General features: G+C 47.8%; 1 protein-coding gene across 14 annotated transcripts in view; it reads right to left on the bottom strand.

The window, feature by feature from the left end:
• Positions 1-1139: 1139 nt before the first annotated feature.
• The window catches only part of Lrrfip1 (LRR binding FLII interacting protein 1), a 132502-nt gene continuing 108630 nt past the window's right edge, over positions 1140-25011 (bottom strand). For 4 of the 14 annotated variants that reach the window (XM_036172867.1, XM_036172873.1, XM_036172868.1 and 1 more), the window contains 8 exons: positions 23355-23525; positions 21282-21374; positions 16129-16270; positions 8609-8658; positions 6187-6301; positions 5560-5639; positions 3486-3590; positions 1140-1998 (listed from right to left, as the gene is read on the bottom strand). In XM_036172867.1, coding sequence (XP_036028760.1) covers positions 1888-1998; positions 3486-3590; positions 5560-5639; positions 6187-6301; positions 8609-8658; positions 16129-16270; positions 21282-21374; positions 23355-23525 — 867 coding nt within the window. In that variant the 3' untranslated portion in view covers positions 1140-1887. Of the gene's footprint in view, positions 1999-3485; positions 3591-5559; positions 5640-6186; positions 6302-8608; positions 8659-11456; positions 14103-16128; positions 16271-17957; positions 18051-19719; positions 19813-21281; positions 21375-23354; positions 23526-25011 lie in introns of those variants that run through there. The other 10 variants (XM_036172859.1, XM_036172862.1, XM_036172863.1 and 7 more) reach the window with 3 other exon arrangements.

The raw sequence follows: 25011 nt of genomic DNA, 5'->3' as shown, positions 1-25011 counted from the left end.
TTGGGTTTCACGTCCGGGTGTCACAGAAGAGTTTGCAATTGCCAGCATTCTCTATGGATCATCCGTTTTGTTTGTTTGTTTGTTTGTTTGTTTGTTAAACCACAGGGTAAGACAGTGAACTATCCACTGCTTTGCTGCAGGCTGGCTGGCCCAGGAGAGGCTCCCTTCTCCCAACATTCCCCCTTAGTGCTTGTCCCCAGGACTGGATGGCATATGGGGGCACAGGATTATTTGGGACCCAGTGAAACACAGTCTTGTCTACCCTGGCTCTACACAGGCCGGGGCGTGGGCCCTCCCGACCTCTAGCACTTTGACTCATGTTTTTCTAACTCCTTGAACTCATGCCCCGCAGCATCTCTGGATGCTGCTGTTTCCGTTCATACTCATAGTCACAGTCAGAGGTGGGCCTGCTTCCCAGCCCTATTTGAAATGTCTACGAAGGCTAACTGAAAACCGGCAAGCAGTCAGCTTGCTCAGCATGTCTCCTACGGTCCTGCAGTGGAGTCTGCCTTTCTTACCTTTTCAGTGTCCTTTACATCCCCAGGGCACTGGCTCTAAACCTGCTTTTAAAAAAAGAATAGGGAAAGGAAAAATTGAATTCATGTGCTATGCTTAAAAAGATGGGGCCAGTGAGATGGCTCAGCATTTAAAGGTGATGGCTACGGATGCCTGATGGCCTGATCTTTATGCCTAGGGTTCACATGGTAGAAAGAGGGAACTGACTGCCTTCAAGTTGTCCCCTGTCCTTCACACATATGCTGTGGCGCGCGCGCGCGCGTGTGTGCGCATGCGCGCGCGCGCACACACACACACACACACACACACACACACCCCACACTGAAGAAAAAAATCAAAACGAAAGATGATTCCTAATACACAAATATGACATCAAGTAGTGATATTTTTCAGTGGGAAAAAGTAAAACCACATGGCTTTGGGGGTTGAAGAGATGGCTCAGTGGTTAAAAGCACTGGCTGCAGGACCTGGGTTCAGTTCTGGTGACTGACAACCATCTACAACTCCAGTCCTGGGAATCCAACGCCCTCTTCTGGCACCGCACACATATGGTGCACATACGTACATGCAGACAAACATTCACACACATAAAAATAAATAAACCTTAAAGAAAACCACACAGCTCTCTTTAACATTTCATTTTTAAAATTTTTTTCTAGCAGTACATTCTTTAAAAGAAGTTAACAACTTCAATTCCAAATATAAGGATTAAATAATGCAAATGAAAAGCTGTTGTTTTCGGTGAAGCTACCGCCTAATGACCCTGGGAGAAAGTACTCTTATAACTGAACCGATGCAAAAGTCCCTTAGAAAAACTTCATGTGTTGCCTGTAAAGAGTCTTCTTAAGGTCACTTTACGTCTAGACCATCGCCTTGTCTCCCTCCGGTGGAGGAGCTTTGCTTGGTAATGGCTTGTGGTTCCACAGTGTTTTGTGTATGGGAAGCAGGGACGAAGAGACATTACTAGAGTCATTCAGACTGGAGGGTCCGCCATGGATGTTCCCCAACACTGCCACATTCTCCCTCAACCTTCAGCAAGACACAAAAGAAAATCAAGTCCCACCTTACCCACGACCTCCATCACCCCTGTTGGTGGTGTTAAGAGGCCCCTGTGCATCAAGTCCAGAACTCTCATGAGACCCAGTGTGCTTATGAAGAAATCTGCAGGCTTTGAGCATCACCCGCCTGGGCCAGGGGTCTGCAGTCAGCGGCATCTGGTGCTGCTGGGTTCCCCAGGTGACCCCTGCCCAGAAGCACTTCTTCCCTCAGAGGCAGGGAAAGATGCAGCGCTCCTGACAGTACAGAGAAAGGCCCGCGAAGCCACACTAGGCGTCTGGGTCCCCCCGCGAGCTGCCCACTCGGTGCCGGTGTTCACTGCTGGGACAAGAGCGCGTTGCGGTTGGCTTTCATCTTTTCCAGTCTCTTCACTAGGTGGCCATTGCTCACCTCCAGCTCTTCTGTTTTGTCCAGTGCGGATCGAAGCTGGAAGGAGGAGGAAAGGCAATGAATGAGCTTGGGGAACCAAGCTTTCTCGCAACGTGACGGGGTTTTGCGTGGCTAAGAGTCCAGCCCTATTGGAAAGCCCCACTACAGCCTACCTGCACTGAAATCCTAAAAATCATATGTGTGCATGTTTTTCTTTTTCCCCCTTTTAAATACTTGGTCACATGTTTATTTATGAAAGTTAGTACTCTATGTATGTTTATGTCTGTGTACCATGTGCCTGCAGGTGCCCACGGAGGCCAGAAGAGTACACCAGAATCTCTGAACTGGAATTATAGACATTTGTGAGCTGTCATGTGAGTGCAGGGAACTGAACCTGGGCCCTGTGCAAGAGCAGCAAGTACTCTTAACCACAGAGTTATTGCTCTATCCTATGTTTCTTTTGAAAAACAACATGTGGCTCCCAGTTCTGGCATCTTAACTAGGAGATGTTCCTTATCTGGAACTAGACTCCAGACCCACACTACCTTGTGGGTCTTGATGGGCTCAGAAATGGTGATTGTAGTGAGCCATCAAATACAAATGAAACAGAGCCTGGACCAGTTGGAGAAGGTAGCTCTCTGGTGTGGGGTCCAGAGCAAGGTTCCTGTAGCTGAAAATCAAAGCTTGAATGTCAGAACCCCAAACAGCCACAGCCTAGAGCCAGGGGCAAAGGGCCTGGGTAGCCATGTGAGCAGGTGGCTTCTAGGCTTGCAGGCATCATGGCAGAGGGCTGGCCCTGGGGAGGGAGCTCCTTACCATAGAGGTGGAGCTGTCGGTGGGTAGGGCACAGCCCATGGCTCTGCTTTCTAACCGTGCAGGCAGCTGGGTTCTAGGAAAGAATATTCCACCTTCTGCCTCTCACCTCCCACCTCAGGCCTGGGATGTTCCTCTGGCTCACAATCAAGCTTAACCTCACAGAACACTGAATTTGAAAAGGGAGAAACCATGGGGGTTGGATGGGTGGCGGGAAGCAATGCCCAAAGACTAAATACATGCTAGTGGTTGGGAATGGAAAACAGAATGCTAGGTTTGCAATATTTAAAGTAATGATTTAATTATTAACCGTAACCACTCTCCAGTATGCAGCCACAGGCCCAGCAGATGCTGTATTTTCCAAGTGGGTGTCTTTGCCAAGTGTTTTCGGGAAAGTAAAACATTCAGTCTTCAAAGAAGTGGAAGCATGGCAGATGGCCTCCACCCCTGCCTGCCTCTCCTAAGCTGCCCTGTGTAGCACAAAGTATGCAGGCGTTAAGAGGCCTTGGCTGCTCCTTTATCTCATAACTTGATGTTTATGAACGAGTCCTGCAGCGCATGCTCAGAGGGGTCCCAGCCGGCACCATGATGCCTTTGGTAGCATGTCAGAACTTGAGGGTGGCCGGCCTGAGCGGGTAATGAATGGCCCAGACTTGGTCAATTCACTTTCTACTGACCTTAAGGGACAGCCATGGCTCATTTGTCCCCTAGAAAAGGCCTAGGAAGTTTACCTCTCTTTGGAGTTTCCGTTTCTCTGCCTTTAGTTCATCTTCTATTTTTTCTGCATTTTCAGCGGCTGATCTATAGCGTGTTACTTGGCTTTCTAACCTTATTACCTGAAAGGAAGGGGAAAGCCGTTGACACAGATTCATCCACCGTATTCTTTTGCAGTTTGCTTTATTGTATTTGTGGTCAAAGGATATGATTTAATAAAACTGAAAACACACAGTTGAGAGCGTGGCATTTTGGATGTTTCTCGGGTTCTGGCCAGCCAAGGTGTCCGGTAGCATTTCTAAGTGACCCCATCCTGACAACAAATGGCCCCAGTCTAAAGGGTGGGTCTCTCTTTTGCTTTCATCTTCACTCGTGGACTTGGAAGTGCTTGCAGAAAGACCCGAGTCGATTCCCAGAACTCAAATAAAAAGCTGAGCATGGGGGACAGAATGTTGCCCTCTGGCCTGGGCAGAATGTGAGGCAGAATGATGCTGGCAGGGACATCATGGAAGGCCAGGAATGGTGTGCAAGAGCAGAGGGAGGCTTGATGTGGGTGTGACGGGTGCGTGTCCACGTCCCCGCACTTGGGACCCAGAGGCAGGAGGATCACAAACTCAAATACAAATTCATAGCGGCCATCCTAGATATATAGCAACAGTCTTTGTTGCTATGAAAAGTCCCAGCACGTATATCCATAGCTGAGGGGAAGTGCGTCCTTTGGACTCATCCTGGAATGGACCATAGGCTACCTCTAGGATCGAGGATGCAGAGGTGGGAGGGCCCTATGTTTGTTCATCAGGGGGAACTCACCTGGCTTGAGGGAGAAAGGCTAGAAATTCAGGGAAGGAGATGTCTTAGCATGACGTGTGCTGAATTAACAACTATTTTAATTATTCTTATGTGTATGTGTATTCATGTGTGTGTGGATGCACGTGTGTGCACATGCATGGGGGGAGCAGAAAATGACACCCAGTGTTGTTCTTCAAGAGCCATCCACCATGTTTTCTTTGAGACAGGGTCCTCATTGGCCTGCAGTGTGGCTGGTAGGCTAGTAAGCATGGGGATGGAATGATAAGCTCTTGCCACCACACCCAATTTTTTATGTGGATCCTGGGGATCCAATTCAGGTTGTCTTGCAAGCACTTTATAGGCTGAGCCATCTCCCATATAAAATAAACAGTAAAGAAAGTCTAAGACATTCACAAGCCACATTGACATGAGCTGTTTTGTTACAACATTTAAATAACATTAGTACCATGGTGACCGCAATCTTTCCTTCCCAACTCTGCGAGCAGTGCCTCAAAAGCCAGGCATGTGGCACTCTCTTATGATGCCAGCACTTGGAAATAGAGTCAGGAGAATCAGGAGTTCAAGGTTACCCTTGGCTACATAGTGAGTTTAAGACTAGCCAGGGCTACATAAGACCCTGTCTCAAAAACAACAGAAGACTAAGTAAATAAATGCCTCAAGAGACTTACGTGCCGCTTTAACCACACCCTCAGGACGTGTGTGTATGTGTGACAGCCAGCCAGAGGGTGACATCAGGCATCTTCTTCACTCGCTTTCTACCTTAGACTTGAGACAGGGTCTCTCACGGAACCCGGACTCCACTGACTAGCTAGCCTGGCTGGCCAGCGAGTCCAAAGGACACTCCTGTCTCCACCATCCAGGCAAGGCATACAGACACACTGTGCCACACCTGACTTCTCACATGGGAACTGGGGATCTGAACTCAGGTTCATCGCCCTGCCTCTCCAGAACCACTTATTCACCAAGGCACTATGGAAATGATTCTCAAGCTGTGGGTCGTGACCCTTGAGCTGTTGAATGACCCTTTCATAGGGGTCTCCAAGGACAATCAGAAAACACAGGAATTTACATTACGATTCATAATAGTAGCACAATTACAGTTATAAAATCAGAAATAATTTTGTGGTTGGAGGTCACCACAACATGAGGAAGTGTATTTATTAAAGGGTCGCAGTATTAGGAAGGTTGAGAACACTGCTCTGTGGCTTTTTGCCGCCACCTCAGACTCGACTCCAGCCACCCGTCTATAAACTGCCAAGGACTGAGGGGAGTTGCACATACATTTTGTTCTAAGGCAGTTATCTCTTGCTCAGACTTTGCAAGTTTAAATTTGAGGTCGCTGATCTGTCTGTTGGCATCTCCTAAAGGGCGACAAAAAAGGGACATGGGTTAAATTCTCAGGCACTAGAACATTCTGTTCCTGGGAAACAGCTCTCCTAGAACCATCTCACACATCTTCAAGTTCTAGTCTCAGTCTCCACAGAAGCAGACAAAGGCACGCCTTCCTTGAGTCCTCCTGGTCAGAAACATGCTTGCTATCTCTTATGTATAGGCAGGAGACCCAAGATAAGAAGGAACCCCCAAAGATGCAGGAAGAAGATGTAGGAGAGAGTCGGGACATAATCTTATCCCCCGTAGCTTGTCTCTAGAAGACTAGCATGAAGCATCATATCAGCAGACCCAAACGCTATCACATCCTCCATGCCCCCCTGTGCATTCTGGGACACTAGCTCCATCCCACAGGCTCATGCTGCCCCCTGACCACTTTGTTCCACCCACAAAAAGGTCTTTGTGCTGTGGAACCCAGGAACTACCAAGGCACAGGAGGGAATGCCGGGAATCTTCACCACAAGTGTTTACAATCAGCACACACAGAGCACACATTTCCACACAGGAGGCAACATTTACTTTGCAGATCCAGGACATGCACATCTGTCCCATTCTCCAAGATGCCGTCCTCTGGTCGCAGAAGGTCCTTGCTGTTTCTCTGTCTTCCCTCCAGCTGCCCTTTGAGCTTTTTAATCTGAAAACATCACCAGTAAAATCCGTTCATTTCCTTATTCTAAAGGAAAATGAAAAGCTGAATATAGAGCCTGTCATACCCAGAATACGGCAGATGACTGCCTTGCTGTTAGCGTGACCCCAAGGTGCTAGAGGCAAGGGACACAGGAGTATACAAGAGAACTTCATGAAAAGGCTACAGTCTAGCCTGGGCTCCACCAGTCCAAGGGATGAAATAATAAATCATAAAAACCAACCCAAAAGTTAAATGAAAACCTTCTGAGGACCAGAGCTCACCTCAGAAGGGAGTACAACTTCAGGCATGAATTCTTTTGTAATCCAGTGCACAGTAACTCTTGTGTACATTGTACGTATGTGTTTGGGTGAACCTTTGTGTGTGTAGGTGTGTGCCTATGGAGGCCAGAGGTTAACACTGGGTATGTCCTTCCATTATGCGCCACTGTTTTTTGTTTGTTTGTTTGTTTTTGAGATAGTCTCTCACTGAACCTAGCTTATGCACTTGGGGAAGATGGCTGGTCAGTCAGCTCCAGGGATCCACCTGCCTCCACTTCCCCAGCTCTGGGATTATAAGCACATGTCATGTCCAGCTTTTACGTGGGTGCTGGGGATTTGAACTCAGGCCCTCCTGCGTGCTCTTTATTGATTGAGCTATCTCCCCAGCTTCTGTGAAGAGTAGTTTCTCAGGCTGAAATTCTTCTGGGACTCAGGAGCAGATTGCACAACAAATATTTGAAATTAGTATTTCATGATACTGACCTTTGCTTAGTCACAAAGATATGAGGCCCCTTAAGGTCCATGGGTGCAGGAATATGGGAAGGAAGTCCCCTATAAAGCTGTGTGCTTCTGCATAGAACCTGCGCAAGCAGCAGGCTGGCGAGGAGGCACTGACCAGCTTTTTTGGAGGGGGGTCTTACAAAAGTCTTCTCTCAGAGATGGAGAAACATACAGGGTCAGAAAAGTGGCTAGTAGCCATTTGCTTTTCTGCAAGCCCCATCCCTCTACTTCAACACCACCTTGGGTGCACGCTGCTTCTAAGGGATCAGGTGCAGGATCTGCAGTAGACACGTGTTTTAAAATATGCACAGGAACCCTCAAAGACTCCTCTTGAGTTTAATCCAACTCTGAAAGGCTAACAGAACTACAGAAAGTGAGGGAGAGTTGGAGGAACTGGCTCCCTTGGAAAGTGGCTGAGGAATCATTTTTTTTTTAACTGTCCTGCAGACAAGAAAGATGAAACAGAGCCCTTCGGCATTTCCAGAAGTCATAGAGAGGGACAAAGACAAGTCATGATTTAAACCATGCTGCCTTCTAAATGTTTATGTTTTTTCTTATAGTTCTGGGCTGCCCCCAACCTTGATCAGAGAAGCCTATCTTAGCGGTGGGCAGCAGTCAGTGCAGAGACTCATAACTGGTCAAAATGCTGAGAACAAGAGACTAGGCACTCAGCCCTGAAAGGGACATCTTTATCCCCCCCCTTCCCCCCAGAGCTCAAGGAATGCCAGCCACAGGGAGGAGGCAGAAAGAATCTAAGAGGCAGACTATGGGGAGGCGTGCCGTGAAATGCTGTCTTCTGGACATGAGATAGCTGTCGCACTTGAACTCACAGCAGCTGTGTTACCTGCACAACATTAAGTGAGTCAAAATTCCAGCATAGACCAGGACGTGTTCATTATGCCCCAGGCCTTAATGAGGGGCTATCGGTACTTCTTGATAGCTGCTGGGGGAGAATCATTCTTCCTTTAGGTTATTGCTAGGTTTCTGTGCTCCAGTGGACGCCCCACATCCATGCACATAAAGGCAGCACTAAGTGGCCTTAGTGCATTATTGGGGGTGAGGGAGGGTGAAAACATCAAGTTCAGAGGGGACATGGGTGGAGTTGAAGGATGGAAATTGGAGGTGGATATGACCCTATTTCCTTGTATACACATATGAAATTTTCAAGAATAAAGAAAAATTATGATTAAAACCAATTTCAGTCAGTTCTTCTAAGAAATGTCACTGGAAAGGTCATCTGATTCTGAGTGCAGGGACAAGTGGAAGAGCGTGGTGGCATCTGTCTCTCGATGGCAGATCTCCACCCTGCACAGCAACTCATGTTGAATGTACCAAATGGTGCCCTGTGGTTTCGGGTCCTCACTAAGCCTTTTGCGACAGAAATGTTCTATCTGGGTCAAATCATCAGGCCAGCAATATTCTCAGACACAGACATTTAGGGGTATCCAGAGTGAGCAAGAAGGAAGGCTGGGAAAAGGCGCATGCTTTCAGGTACCCTACCCAAAATGTTGTAAAATAACAGAAAGGTGGTTACCTGCTCCAACAAGCATTCCCGTTCATCCATGAGCTTTTTCAACCTAACATCTGAAGAAATCAGAAAGACACGGGTGAATCTGTCTCCTGCCCTTTCAGCATATCACCGACAGAATAACGTACAGATCGGTTAGTGGGTGAGGGATGAAGGTAGTTAAACACGTACCACGATGAATGAGGAGGTCACAGACAGGATGGGGAGGAGCTCAGCCAAGGGGTGGTGCCAGCCTCCCGACATGCTTCTCATCAGGACAGCCTCCGGCTCATGCAAACACGCTAATCTTCTACTTAGGCTAGCATGCAAGAACGCTAGGGAGACACGCTGCAACACAAGATCTCACAGACTTCACGGTTTAGCGATGTGCAATGCGGTCGCTCACGAGCACCAATCAAGGAGAGCTCTTTCCAAGTTTACACTCCACATCTAGTTAGCTTTCTCATTTCTCACACAGGCTTCACCCACGTCAGAGTTTTAACTCTGTTTTCAAACCACAAGCCCAGTGACAACATGTCCACTAAGCCAGTTATAATATGCTGCTACTCTTCCGGAAAAAAAAAAGCAAACACAGTACCAGCTTTGGTTCCTGTAATTCTTCCCACCCTGGACATGGAAGGGTGTGTGTGTGTGTGTGTGTGTGTGTGTGTGTGTGTGTCAGTGTGTGTGTGTGTGTGTGTGTGTGTCAGTGTGTGTGTGTGTGTGTGTCAGTGTGTGTGTGTGTGTGTGTGTGTGTGTGTGTGTGTGTCAGTTTCCCAAATCTCTCTAGGAGAATACTATGAAAAAGAGATAACTCAGAGACCAGAAAGAAGGATTGGAGAGGCACACACAGAGTACAGTGTGAAGAAAATGGAAAAATAGAGTCAGGTAGTGGAATACGAGCCTGTAATGCCAGCTCTAGGGAGCTAAGGCAGGAGGGTCGCCGAGTTTCAGGCCAATCTAAGCTACATAGTGAGTTCAAGGCCAGTCTGGAATATATAATGAGACCCTTAAGAAAAAAAGATAAGAAGGAAAAGTGAAAGTATTTGGTGTAGACAGAGCAGAATCTACCTTGCTGTGGAGAGGGGGGTGCACTGGATGCTCTGTGCTGAATCCCCCTACCTTGACTCTGTAAACAGCAGGCTCATTGATCCGTAACACTCGATGCCAAAACAGGCAAACTGCTCACTAAAGACAGCGACTAATTTTCAGAGATGAGGCACCAAAAAAGAACTCACATTATCCTGAACTTGGGGCTTTCTTTCATACTCACGTTAAAATTAGTTGGCTGGCTATTAAAGTTATCTTTATATCATTAGGGGCATACACCTTTAACCACAGCACTCGGGAGGCAGAGGCAAGCAGATCTCTGTGAGTTCCAGCCCAGCCTGGTCTACCAAGCGAGTTCCAGGACAGCCAGGACTGTTACATAGAGAAACCCTATCTTGACAAAACAAAATGAAATTAAAATCTTAGCAAAATTTCTGCTATAGTTTTGAGACTCAGAAAAAGGGAAAACAAAGAGAGACTTCTAGAAAATTTCTGAGGTAGCCAAACAAGTGCTGGAATTCTCCAAGCTCCTGGTTTCTTTGTCATCTTGAGGTCTGGGAACCTTAGCGACTCCACCCTCGGGTCACTCAAGGCCAGTCAACCCCAAAACTCCAAAAGGCGGGACTCACATCTTCAGTAGGCAAAAGGAAGCCTTCCCATGGCTTGTTCATGATAAATGTCTGCAATGTGTACTCTGCACTGTGTGGGGTACTTTCAGTCATCACACTCCCTCCCCACTACCCAAGGGAGTTGTCTCCTTCCGTATGATCGAATGTGATGATGGGATTGCAAGAATGCACCGGCTGCCCCTTCCTCCGAGCCCCCTCCTGATACCAACTCTGACGAAACCCAACAGTGTCAGCTTCTACCTTCCCTGAGGCTAAAAGATGGCTGTTCAACTGTCTCTCTCCTCTAGTTACAGCATCCAAGGGTTCTGCATGGGTGGGGGGGATGATCCTCTTTCAGTCACTGGACTTTATAGCCAAGAAATGTGTGAAGAGGCAAGAAGTGTGTAAGGGGTCAGTGGAAGTGGTCAAGGGGGTGGGTGAAATGCCTCTTCTCCCTGGAAAACAGTGTTCTAAATATGACCACCACACGGCCCCAGCACAGGAAACACCCCTCCCGACTTTCAGAGACAGGCCATGGGGAACACATTTTACTGTGTGCCCCTTGGCATAGAGACCATGTGACATGCTGCACAGTGTGGCCTCCTCAGAAGGGAGCAACTAGTAGAAAACAAGATTCTCAGGTAGGCTTCTGAAGCCCCTAGAGGTAGCCTTCGAGGGTCTGAGTGAGAGCAGACATTTGAAGTATAAATGAGAGCTTGACTGGAGCCGAGGCCATCGACTGCAGCCTTCTGGCCCTGCAGCAGAGCCCTGGGGTACAGCCTGCAGCCTGATTCCTGTTTGACGTACATGGCATAGGAGGACAGCAGACACCAGCTCACCTGCTCCGTTTCTCAGGACACGTGTACACACATGGCCAATGTTTTCTCATCACTTTATCTTCTTCCACAAACAGCCCTATGCACTGGGACATTTCAGCGGAGCAAATGGAGTCCTTCCCTAATTGGGGGGGGGCGGGCTCATGGATATGTCCACAGCATCCAGCAGATGGGCTACGGGGCTGCTCTCTCAGCTCCTCTGGGCTCTCACACCAGTGCCCGGGCAGCCTCAACATGGGGTTCACTTGTCAATGATGAAGGCACTGAGAACTGGTCTTTCTGGTACCCCCGAGGGAGCTCAAAGCCAGAAGTGACTTCATGTGGGCACTGTGCTAACAGGGTCAGAGGTCAAGGGGCTCAAAGACCAGAACCACAGGCTTGTAAAATTATAAAATGTTTTTATTTCAATTCTATAACACTTCAGTTTCCTCAAACTTTACTGAGGTTTTGGTCTTTTTGACCCTCTTTACCTTGTAACAGTAATATGAATTCACATGATCCCATAACATGTCAATAGTAGTCACACAGTACACAGCCTTGTGATTTTATATCCACCATTACTTTTAAATTCAACTTTACAATTATTTTCTAAATGCTTCTTTATATAGAAAATACATATTTCCTTCAGGCAGATAAAATAATAACTTCCCAATAAGAAAATACTGAGAAACAACAAATAAAAATATTTATACCAAACACAAAATGTTGGATTATAATAGAATGAGTCCTTTGCATAAGAACAAAGAACTTTTGTATTTTTTAATAATAAGTAGACATTCAGACAATAAGATAACTTTAAAGTTAAAAAAAAATTTTAATGACTGTTTCACCTAAATGCTAAAGTAGGAAATGTAATTTCAGCTTGTCATTAACAGAATAGAATAAAAATATAATATTCGTATAAAATGAATTTAGTATATCACCCGTGTGAAGTAAAAATAAAGATCTTTGATAAAATTAATTTGGGTACCATTGGCAATAAGATCCAAGAGCAAAATACAGCACTTAGGTGAGGTCAAGGCACGCAGTTTCCCTGTGTCTTCTGATACCTGTTTGAATCCCTACAGTGATTACTCTCTACCCTGAGGTACAGCTGCTCTCCCCCAGTGACTTGTATGCTACCTATCAATCTAGCTCATTTAAATACATCTTATGATGTACATATTAAGATCAAATATGAAAACACATCGATTTTAATAAGACACCGTAGTTTGACTCTTCACTGGTCACAGTGCAGAAATCTAAGAATGCTGTTTGGTCACTTCCACTAGATGCTGATACATTTGGTCAAGAGCATCCACATTCATCTCGGTCTAAAGCAAATGGTAAGTTTGGACCTTAAGGCTGGAATGCAGACACGACAGGGACAGGGTGTCACCCGATGCCCATGGAATGTCCTCAGCTGTAGCCGAAACTGAACACAATGGTGTCTAGGTGATCAATGGTTGAAGACAAATCTACAAGTAAGAGTCTATAACTTAAAGTAGTTGATTCTAGGTGATTGACTGACTCACGTGGCACATCCACAGAAACGGGAACATTCATGAACCTTGACCGTGGAGTTGAAGGATGGAACTCTTGAGGTTGGGCTTAGTGTGTTGCGTCCTGGGCCTGCTGTCTCCCCAACCTGCCTGCCCGCCCGCTGCCTGCCTTGGCCTCCTCATGACATGGTGCAATCCTCCTTATTCTTGTTATTCTCAACCTCCTCTCTTGTCTGCACGCCACTTTCTGAACTGAAGGCCCCCAGCTCCCCTGACAGGTCACTGTTGTCCACACTGCAGCCATCTACAGCCTCCTCAACCGTCTGGCCTGGATGCTGGGACAGCACATGCCCCTCTTCACTCCCTCTCTTAGCATCCTTCCGGGGACCTCTCTTTCCCACCGGGGAGAGGTCCCCTTCTTCACACTGGGGACTGTTCTGATCCAAGACACCCATGTGGCCATCAGCGGGACCATCTGTGACGTGTTCTTCAGTTTCCTCACCCTCAGCACTGGTGCCTGATGACTGCGCTGTGTCCGCCTCAGGCATCAGCTTGTCTCCATTGGCCACTGCTTCCCCTGCCTGGGTTTTTACATCGTCTTCCTCCTTTTGGTTCTGTTTTCCATTCGACTCCCTTTTAGGATCTTCTGGGCAGTGGACATGTTCACTGCTTTCTGCCGTGCTTTTCTGTGCTGGGTTTTCCGTGCCTTCACTCTGGGTTTCTGCCGCCTGTTTTTTGTCAGGGTACTGGGTCTGCTCTTCTTCCTCCAGGTCACCTGCTTCCGCGTTCTGACAGCTTAACTCTTTGCTGGCGTCTCGGCAGGTTTCCACTGAGGCTGGAGGTTTCTTCTTCTTGTTTTTCTTCTTCTTGTTCTTAGTCTTCCTCTGGGGTGAATCCACGGCCTCTGCCTGCTGCTCACTCTTTTCTTTGTTGGGTTCTTTTGCATCAAGTGGTACATGTTTGACGTCTGCGCTACCTGGGTCTGTTGTGTCCTGATGGCCGCTCTGTACTATGGGAGCCCCAGGGGTGGCCTGGACTTCTACCTGGATGGGCTTCTTGTCCCTTACTTCTGTGTCCCCAGTCTTTGTAACGGCATTTTCTCCACCTGCCTCAGGCTTAGCTACTTCCTGGGTGAGTTCTCCCTCTGAGCTCTGCTCTACCCCATCATTCATACATCTTCCATCATGACTCACTGTGTCTTCGCTGTGCTCCAAAGGACCAGAGGCTACTGTATCCACTTGTTCCCCAACTACAGCTCCTCCTGCCTGTACCGCCTTCTCCGTGGGGTTTCCACCTGTGCCCCTGGAGTCTGTACAGATCACCCCATCAACTTCACATTTGGCCCCTGCTAATGGTCCTGGGGACAGGGCACTGTCTTCAGCGGGTTTCTGGTCCTCAGCATTCTCACCGGGATGTGACACCCCTTTGTCCACACAATCCTTTACTGGGTTGGGTCTGGGCTGTTCTTGCTCAGTATTCTGTAAGGTTCCTCCTGTCCCCACATTCTCCACAATTTCCTTTTTCACCTCCACTTCTTTGGCTTTTCCTAAAAGACCATTGAGAGAATTGAAGGGACCCCATGATGTGGTGGGGACTTAATACATATTAAAATGCAAACACATGTTCTAATTGCCACCCAGTTTTCTCCGAGGGGGAGGAAGAGAGAGGGAGAGAGAGAGAGAGAGAGAGAGAGAGAGAGAGAGAGAGACGCACCGGAACCAAGCCTTTGTCAAGCCTATGCACCAAAGCAGCCATTGCATCAGCTTGTGTTTGATAAGCAAAGGACCAACACCTTCGAGCCAGAGTGGCTGCTACCATCTGGGAGGAACTGACTTTTAAAGGTGAGGTTATAATTGAACTGACAGAGAGAGCTGTGGATCAGGCAGGCAGCCACACGAAGGCTTTCAGAAAGGACTCTAGGTCCTCCTTCTGTAAGCCTAACTTTAGACGCGCATCTAAATGCTCACACTCTCAGCCACTCAACTCCTATGAATCTCACAGTCTTAACAGCAGCCTTCGTTTCCTCAAAATAACATTCACTTTCAGAACCTGGCTGGAAAGCCGGTCTGAAGGAAGATGCTTCTAGGGTAAACCCTTCAAGGTCAAAAGCAATCTACGTTCCCCTACTCGGTATTGTCTCCTCCAGGACACATCAGATCTTTCATCCCCAGGGGAGTGATAAGGAACCCCAACAAAGGAAAGATGAAGATCAAGGTGAATGCTTAACCTATCCATCAAAAACTTTATCAATCAGTCAATAAATCCCCAGCCTGTTGGGTATTATCTTACTGGAAGTGAAAGCCCGTCAATCTAAGAACCTTGTAGTCTCTATGGTGGATCGCTGATCCCAGGAAAATGGTAGGAAATATCTGGCTTTTATTCAGAGGCAACTTAATGTCACCCTTAAAGATTCTCTACTACTGCACATGTTTAGTGGTATATAGTTCATGTTAAAGAAACATCAGAAATAGGTAAATTTACAATAAATACACTGAGAAGTTCCCACAGTATTTCTCTGATTAGATAGATACTGCATCCCAAACCCTTTGGGGCCACTGATAAAAGTGGCATTTCTTCTTCTTTGAGCCATGTCACCTGATTATCAAGAGTATGTCAACTGTACATAGAGGTAAAAGCACCAGGAGCAGTCCCCCGTGGGGCCGTCCTGGAGGCACGGCGGAAACCATGGATTCTTCCTGTTTTGGCACCTCGCATACCCAATCACAAGGGGGAAATGGTCCCGAGAAGCCAAGGCTGACAGGCTTCTATGTAGGCATCAATGTATACAGTCACAGACTCCTGCCTTGTAAAGAACTAGCAACTGGATTTATCCCAAAGCCAGAATTTAAGGCTCATATATAGTATGTGAATCTTTCTGTCTCTGAAAATTATAGAAAATATTCCTGTATCCATTAGATTTCCCAACTGCTTATTCTTATAGAAGCTAAAACTGTGGCATACAGAGGAAGCCCCCTCTGTATAAGGTGGATGAATTCCAACTCCTGTGAGCACACCCCACTTGCAGCAAGGACCACTCCCAGTGCCAAGACTGTCTCCCATTCTCAGGGTGGGGACAGCAGCTTCAGGGCTGTCATCCCCAGGTGCCATCTGTCCCACTCAGGCACCTTATGCCCTCTCCAAATGCTTGTATGGTGGGTGCCCACATGTGCCAGGCTGACAGGAAAATATGGCCAGCAAACCCACTTCATGGCCTCCACTGTTCTGACCCTTGGACAACTCCATTGCAGGGTTATGTTGACAGTCATAACTGGAATGCATCCAGAGGAAGGCCAAATGGAACTCTCGGTGCCATCACCTGACTTAGCCTATCCCCTTCTGCTCAGCTTCGAAAAGCAAAAAAGAAACGTGTCCTTGAGCCATGGGTGGAAAGCGCTACACAAAACGCATGCTGCACAGCACTGTGGGTGATCACATGATTTGGCTGGGACACTACTATGAAGTGACAGAATGAATGGCATGCTGAGTGACTGTTAATGATCAGTGGCCATTGCTTCAACGCCGATGGTGCACAAAGGTGAATCAACGCTGACCACACAGCAAAAGGATCTTACCTAGTGTCCCCTCCCCGGCTGACTTGAGGGCATTCAGCTCCTCCTTTGTCATCTTCGTAGGAGCTTGATGTCCGACGTCATTTAGTGTGTCTAAAGTCTCTCCATTGGTGGCTATTTCTGAATTTAGGATTATTCCATGTTTCTGTGAGCAAAAAGGTTTAACATAACTCAATGAGACCAGCCAGTTAAACTCTGTTTGTTTGTTTATTTATTTGTTTGCTTATTTATTTAATTTTTTTCAAGACAGGACTTCTCTGTGTAGCTTTGCGCCTTTCCTGGAACTCACTCTGTAGCCCAGGTGGGCCTTGAACTCACTGAGATCCACCTGCCTCTGCCTCCCGAGTGCTGGGATTAAAGGTGTGCTCCACCAACGCCCGGCAAACTCTGTTTTATTAATGATTAAGGGATGCTATTTCCCTTGATGTAGATGCTAACTCCTCAGGGATGGAGAAGTGCCTAGGCGCACGCTCACACCCTATCAATAGAGGAAGATCTGAGATGCTTCCTTCTTGTATGTTCTAAAACACCAGTGGTTCTCAACCTTCCTAATGCTGTGACCCTTTAATATAATTCCTAAATTTTATGGTGGCCCCCCCCAAACATAAAATTATTTCATTACTACTTCAAAACTGTAATTTTGCTGCTGTTATGAACCATCATCTGACAGGTGGACCCCTTTGGGGGGTCACGACCCACAGGTTGAGAACCTCTGCAACACACACTCTATTTTCTGGTGACAAGATACTTTAAAAAGGCTTTCTTCTAACTAGGGCAATGACTAACCTGTGGGCTGCCACAAAGTGGAACATCAGGAAAGCAAACCTTTCACTATAAACTCTGACCACAGTCTTTAAAAGAGGGAGACCAGGATGAAGACAGGAACATGCAGTTGTTATGGAAGGACTGAGTGTAGTCTGCATAGAGATGGTGGTCATGATGCTTCATATCTTGAAAAGGGCCATCTGTGCTGAGGACATGGCCAACCCCTTGGGAACCAGCTCAGTTGCAGAGGACCTCTGCTATCTCCTTGGTCCCCAACACTTTTCTCCCCCCTCTCTTTGGAGACTCCCAGCTGCTGCACACAGCCTGGATGAGGAGCATCATTTAGGTCTTAGCTCTAAGCCTGTCTCCAGACACTCTCCTGCTCTGACCTGTGTCTGGGGGCAGTCAGGATGTCGCCAAGGCTACATCCCTTCAACACTACTGCTGCAGCGGTCTGCGAACCCACCTAGATCTGCTGGTTTCCCTGGGCATGGCCCTTACAAAAAGTGAAGCCCGTTCTTCCTGTGATCTGGTGGGTAAGTTCGATCCCAATCCCTCCACGTAATCCCAGATATTGTTCAGCTAAGGAGATCCTCGGACAAGAGGCTTAAACAAGGAAGCACATACTTCTAACGAGGGTAAGACAATACTTAGATAAATGCCAAATTCAGAGCTAGAGCTCCGACCTACTTTCCAGATCTGTTTTGCTTGTCAACACTTGATGGTCCCAGGCAGAAGCATGGCCAGGCACTGATATCCTGCTTTGTGGGGACAGTTCACTGAAGGCTCGAATTTATTAACACAATCACAGTGACAACAGCAGAGCCAGCACCCGTGGCCACAGACACACAGGACTGGGCACTTCATTTTTCTTTCTTCTTTGGTTTTCGGGGACAGGGTTCTCTGTGTAGCCCTGGCTGTCTTTGGAACCAGCTCTGTAGACCAGGCTGGCCTCGAACTCACGGAGATCTGCCTGTCTCTGCCTCCCAAGTGCTGGGATTAAAGTCGTGCACCACCACCGCCCGGCAACCTTGGTGCCTTTCTTAAACTGCACTTTGGTTCCGTACCTTTAACTCCTCTTTCAGCTTGACTGTTTCTTCTCTAAGGTCATCTCGTTCGCTCCGTATGGAATCAAAGAACTCTTTCTGTCTTTCTAATGCCTGAGTGAGCAGCAGAGAGAGAGAGAGGGAGAGAGAGAGAAGGAGGGAGGTGGGGAGCGGGAGAGATTAGCACAGACACCAGAATAAGCAAGAAGTAAGGACTAAGCAGGCCCTGCCATCCAGGACACCAGTGAGAAAGGATGCCATTGGGTTTGTGCCAGATCAGGCCAGCTACTGTTCTCAAACCAGCATTTCAAAGCAAGGGATGCTGTGGAGGAAGGCTGCTTTACAGCATCCATTTCTGTCTTTCGTTTCCTCATTGCAGTGCTGGGGACTGAACCAGGGGTCTCACACGTGGGAGGCAAGTGGTCTACCACTGAGGCACAGCGCCAGGAAATCCTATTACTAGCTCAGTTTTCTTTTCTTCTTTTTGGGGTGGGTGGGTGTTGTTTGTTTGTTTGTTTTAGGGATAGGGTCTCACTGTGGCCCTGGCTGGCCTGGAACTCGCCTCCCCATGGTGCTGGGATTAAAGGTGTGTGCCATCACGGCCTAGCACCTGTTTTTATCTGACGATACGGCGCTGGAGAGTTAACAGGAATCACACAGTCCTTTAAACGAGAGATAGATACATGCAGAACAAGACAGGTTGCTAAAGAATCCTACTTTATAATTTTAGACATTTCTGAGTTTCTGTTCACATGTGTGCGTGTCAGTGTGCTGTTTCTGTGGGTAATTCAGAGGACAATACCAGGTGTCATCCCTCAGATTCCATCCTCTTCGTTTCATTTTTTTATTTATAGACAGAGTGTCCCACTGGCCTGGTGGTCCCTAATTAGGTGAGGCCGACTGGGCAGTGAGCCTTGGGAACATTCCTATCTCTACACCTCTTCAGTGCCAGGGTTACAAATGTGTGTCACCACGCCTGGTCTTGTGACTGAAGTCAGGTCCTTGTGCTCACACTTTACCAGCAGCCATCTCCCTAGGCTATTTTTAGACTGATTATGAGCATCTGTTGTTCAAAAAAAAAAAAAATGTTCTGGAAGAGCATGTTAGCACACATGCGCTGTGTGCACAGCACACGAACACACAGTCTCTTAGCTATGGCTTGTGAGTGTGTCAAAGTGGAATGGTGGGGCTTCACACTGTGAACATTTCCGTGACATGGCAGATCACCTCTAGACCCGTCTTGGGGCCCTGTCACATAGGCTGCTCCTTTTTAGGTACCATGCGCCACTGTGAGTCAGCGGTGACTTGGTGGGGTCCCTTCTTCTCATTTATCACTCCTAAATGTGTATGGGCTGTCCCCTCCTCTCTGCTGAGGAGCGGGAGGGGGATGATGAGGGCCTCCCTGTGGAGGTTTCTCAATGGGGATCCGTGGAGCATGGCATGCTGCCACCCACAGCATCACAAAGCCCCGAGGTAAATCTGGAGTTTGATCCTCCACCGTTGAGCTGCCTAGAGCCTTTCTCCTTGCATGGCCTGCATTGCACCTAGGCCCCTGTGGTGCAGCGGGAGAGGGGGTTCAACTCCTAATTACTCAGCTATGGTTCCATCCACCCGGGTAAGCTGGGGGAGTCACCATGCTACTCATGTTGTGTCCTATGGGGGTCACATGCACACCCATGTAAACACTCTTCCAAACCAAAGCTTCTGCAGGGACCACATTTGCTGCCCCCGGCCCACCCCCACCCCCCACCCCAACAGCTTTGCAAAGGCTCGAGACTCCTACCCCTATCTTTTTGTCTTTCCACTCTATCGTTTCCTGAAGATCAGAGATCTCCCTGATAAAACCAGCCTGTTTCTGCTGCAGCTGTCGGATTTCCTGAGGAAAGGAACAGACAGAAAGAAAGCAGACACAGCATTGAGCAGAGAAAAGAAATCAGTGCTAGATGAGCAGGCAGGGATGAATCCACCATCCACAGATTCAGCAGCATGTTAGGACTTTTTTTTTCTCTTATTCTACTCTCAGTTCCAAGAGGAAAATCAGCTTGGCTGATAGCTTACCTCAAAGCCATCCCTTACAATTCTGATTAAGTTAAAGAACAAAATCCAACCCTGTATAGTCAGTCAGTCATGCTTTGCTTACCTGTAGGACAGCAGTGTGAGAAAGTGCAGGGAGGTGAGCTCATCATTTTGCAAACATCATAAAGTATGGATAATAATGATGGCTGCAATATCACTAAGTAATATCATCTACGGGACCACTGTCATGTGTCCCACTGTTGACCAGAATGCTACGTGGCATATTCTTGTGCTAGTTTCCTATGGCCGTGGTAACAAATGACCACAGCTTTCATGGAATCACACAGCCATATTCTCTTAGGTCTGAGACTGTTTTGAAAGAATCTTCTGAGGAGAGGATCAATAAACAGCCTTGTCTTTCCCAGGTCACAGAGTATCGGTTCTCAACCTGTGGGTCGTGTCCATTGGAAAACACATATTTCTGGTCTTAGGAACTGACACCCACTCACTATCAAAAATCTCAGTTATGAAGTAGCAATGGAAATACATTTATGGTTGGGGGGGTTGCTAAGATCATCGGAGATATGTGTTTTCTGATGGTTGCGACCCACAGGTTGAGAATCACTATCCTAGAACCTGCTCACATTCTTGCTTTGCGTTTCTTCTTCATAAACTCTAACCTCGACTGCTCAACACAGCTCCCATCTCAGCATCTGATGTGGCCCCTCTCGTGGGCACCTTGTGATTCCATCAGAGCCACACAGATGATCAAGGACAACCTTCCATTTTAAGGTCTTTAGTCTTACCTTCGAAATCTCTTTTTTCCCTTATCTACAACTTCTAGAGACTTAGGGTGTGAACTTCTCAGAGGTGGGCATTATTTTATCACACCTCCCAAAAACACATGCAAGAGCGCCAGAGTAAGAATCTTCTTTATCCATGAGAGGAGCTGTCTCCTCAGGGATGGAAAGTTAACCTGAACTCTGGATTTTAATCAAAGCTGTAACTTTAGTGATTGCTATGAACTGACTCCCTAGCCGCCAAGGTGACTAGTGTTTGGAGATAAGATCTTCAGTGGTATTAGGGTTAAATGATATCATGAGGGTGGGTCCTAAATTGGACAGGATGAGTGTCCATATTGAAAGTGTACACTCTCTGCTCTTAAGGACACAACACTGAAGGTGACCATCTGTGCCCAACCTTGACCTGGACTTTGGTCTATAGAACTGTGTGGAAATATACACCAGTAGTCAAGGCCACCAAGCCTGTGGAACCTGGGGTACAACAGTAAGGAACCAACAGAAAGGAAAGAAAAAAGGTGTTGCCTACCTCAAGCATTTCTTCCCTTTGCCTCAGGGCTTCTTTGACTTCCGCAAACTGGAACTGCAGGATGCTATGGGCATGCTTCTCTCTCTCGAATTCCTGTGGATGAGGAACACAGTCCTGAGGCTGCAGTTCAGTGGTGTGTTTCTGCCATAGGGTTCATGTTCTCGTGAGCCACGTTTCCCTCATGACAAACAAACAACCCATTTCTACAAACTCATTTCTCAGCTACCCATAGAGGACGATCGGTTTCCTCTAAAATTAACCTTCCGATTGTGCACGTTGAGGAGTAATTCCCAATTCCTCTCTCGTTAGGATGCATCCCAGGGTCTCTTTCTAGGGGTCTGTGATGAAGGCTGGGGATATGCAGGAATGAGTCCCAGTGGATCCTGAAGTACATGCATGCCCACCCTTCTCTGGGCTTTGAAGGTATGAGTTCTGAAATGGATCACTGTGCCTTTTCCAAATAAGCAGAACCAACAATACAATTCTCCTAAAATCTCCAATGTTCGCAATTAATACCCAAGAAGCTGTTACAAAATAAAAGGCAGGAAAGGTATTTTAGCATGAAAATCTGGAAGCATCTAGCTGTGCATTATTTAAGTATAACTGCTCTTTCACATACATGCCTTTTCATGGTTGTTTTGTTTTCATGCAAAACACCAACATTCTAGTACAACCCTCCGGTGTACACGCTGAAACTATGCATACTAACATTTCAAATTACTCAGAGAAGATCACAGATTTCTGAGCTTTAAATGTATATATGTGAATGTGTATATGTATATGCATGTGTGCACCCATGTGCACAGGTGTTTGGAAGCCAGAAGTCTACCTTGGGTGTCATTCCTCAGGAGCCGTCTACCGTGGGGTTTTTGTTTTCTCTTTTCAAGGTTGATTTTATTATTTTTAATTATGTATGTGTGTGCGTGGGTCTGTGCACATGTGTGTGGAAGTCCACAGAGGCCACAGCCATCAGACCCCCAGAGCTAGCACTACAGGTGCTGGAGAGCCACCCGACATAAGTGCTGGGAGCCAAACACAGTCCCCCTGCAAGACAGTATGCACCCCTAGGCACTGGGCTACCTTTCCAGGCCTGACCTTGGTTTTTGAGGAAGAGATTCTCATGGTCAGGAGAGATCTGATTAAGCTAATCTGGCTACCCAGTCAGCACCATGATCCACCTGTCTCTGCCTCCCCAGCACTGGGATTATAAGCACAGGGAACCACAGTTGCTGAGGAATGAAGTCATGTCTGAATGCCGTGCAGCAAGCGCTTTACAGAGAATTCTCTCCCCTTACCCTTGAGATTGCTTTGTTTGGCCACAGAAGTCTTATTAAGCAGCCCAAGCCAGTCTTGGACTTGCAATCCTCCTGCCTCAGCCTCCTACATGCTGGGGCCATAGGCATGGCCACCACGGATAACAAAGACACAGTATCCTAATTCTCTGACTCTGGGCTTTCTGGACAAGTGGAGAATCGCTGTTTTAAAAAAATATAAACGCAGGCTGGAGAGATGGCTCAGCAGTTAAGTGCATATACTGCTCTTGTAGAAGACCTGAGCTCAATTTCCAGCACCCACGTCAGGCAGCTCACAATTGCCTGGAACTCCAGCTCTAGGGGATCCGACACCCTCCTCTGGCTTCTGCAAGCTAGTGTACTCGTGCGCAAACTGCCCCTGTTAGGATTCTGCACATGCGCAGCTCGGAGTCCTGTGTCTCACGTCTTACATCATCAGCAGGTGCTGACGCATTCCCCGCCTTAAAGAAGCTAGACGAGGACCCCCACCCCCTCTCTCTGTTTCCTCTCTGCTCTGTTTGACTCCCTCCCCCATCTTTCTCTCTCACCAGGCCTCGTCCCCTTCCCCATACCCATTTTCCCTAATAAAGCTCTAAAAACTCACATTGGGTTCTGCCATGACCTGTGACTTTTCCGCGGGTAACCGGCACCACCCACCAGTGCCGTTTAACCATCACCACCCCCACACACCCAATAATTAGCAAAAGTAAAAATCCGTACAAAGATATAGTACCCTTCATGTACACAGTTCCCCCAGCATTCCGAGCACAGTGGCACCGACCTTGTTCTTCTCCTCGTACTGCCTCTGAGACTCGGCCAGCTGCTCCTCCAGCTCCAGCAGCATGTCCTTCAGTGTGTCTACCTGGTACAGGAAGTTGGTCTTCTCGTTGTCTAGCTGGGCGTTGGAGACCATGGCCTTCCGGTACTTCTCCTCAACTTCGGCCAGCGAGTCCTGCCGGCACCAAGCCATCGTTTCCAAATCGAAAAAGGAAAACAAGCCGGGCTTAAACCAGGGTTCTTTTACGATCCCGGTTGTTTCTTAGAGTAGAAGAGACACAGCACCATTTCAGAGGCAGAGCCCCAGTTCTCAATGTCCCGTCCACTCAGACAAGTAGCTTTTTAGCTGTGGGGGAGCGTGACTGTAGCCTATGGCTTGCCTGTGAGGAATTATGTTAACTAGGCTAATAGAGGTGGGAAGACCCACCCTACCTGTGGGCCATCCCTGGCTTGCAGAGAAACAAGTGAGTGCAACAGAGGCACTCACAGCTGTCTGCTTGCTGACTGCACAGGCAACCTGACCAGCTGCCTCATGTTCCCGCCACCAGGACTCCCTGCCACCCCAGACCGTATCCTTGAACCGTGAACCCTTTTCCTTCATGCTGCATCTGTCGGGGCATTTTGTCACAGCAATAGGAAAAGTAGCTGCGGCAGCGATCTGTCTTCTCGTGAAGACAAGGAGGTATGTGGGTTGCATATTGCTCAGGGGGGGCAGCAGAGCCACCGACTCTGATTCAGCGGCAGAATCTTTCCACCATGGGCCCTGGCAGCTCAATGGGTTTCTGAAATCATCACTCAGTGTGTGGCTACAGCCCAGGAAAGAGCCAGTTAAAACTATGGAAATAAAACCCTGCCACAAGCCACTGCCAGGCCACCCGGCTCAGGCTTGGGAACCAGGAAAGGATTTGTGGTCATAGCAGATCTCTGACTCATGGGAAATAAAACAAGGTACACAGGTGTTCCTGGGTAGGTCCTGGAAGACTAAGGTCGTTTGTTTGGAAGGGCAGTCGTGGGAACGACGCTGTAAAGACAATATTGACAGCGCCCAAACATGGCTCCCACTCTCGTAGGCTCCGAAGTGTGAATGTCAGGAAAGTGAGGCCAGCAAGGCAGAGGGGGCAGTCACCAGCAGTGAACCACCCAGAGCCTAAGAGAGAGGTGTTGGCTCAATTGTCAGAGCTGCCAAGAGGCCCTGTGGAATCCTGCACCGGTCTTTGTGGGGGTCCTGCCCCCACTTTTCCCCACCAGGGTCGGTATTCTTGAGCAGGCAGAAGTGAGAAATATTTAGATAAAATTATAGAGGAGAGAGACAGAAACACAGGACAGCCTCGGGAGGGCCTGGGTCAAAACCCACCAGTCTCTTCTGTCTCTACAAAAGAGCTTTTAAAGGAATGCCGACGGGTGGGGCAAAAGACCTCCCCCCCAGCACAGCCAAGTGCAGACCCTTCCAAACACCTGCTAACCATGCCTGAGGTCAAGCCATCCCCTAATGCAGCCCTGCTGTATAAAGCAAGCTCAGATCTCACCAGGAAACCTCTGTGGGCTCCCAGTCTTGCTCTGCGTATACACACCACGACAACCCGAGGCGGTACCATTGGATCCCAGTTGATCCACTGGCTCCATTTTTAGGTTAGTGAAAAGCCAGGGTCTTAATTTTTCCA

Source organism: Onychomys torridus, chromosome 23 (genome assembly GCF_903995425.1).
Source record: "Onychomys torridus chromosome 23, mOncTor1.1, whole genome shotgun sequence".
Taxonomy (NCBI): Eukaryota; Metazoa; Chordata; class Mammalia; order Rodentia; family Cricetidae; genus Onychomys; species Onychomys torridus.
Note: the sequence above shows the minus strand (reverse complement) of the source record. Positions and strands in the feature narration are given on the sequence as shown.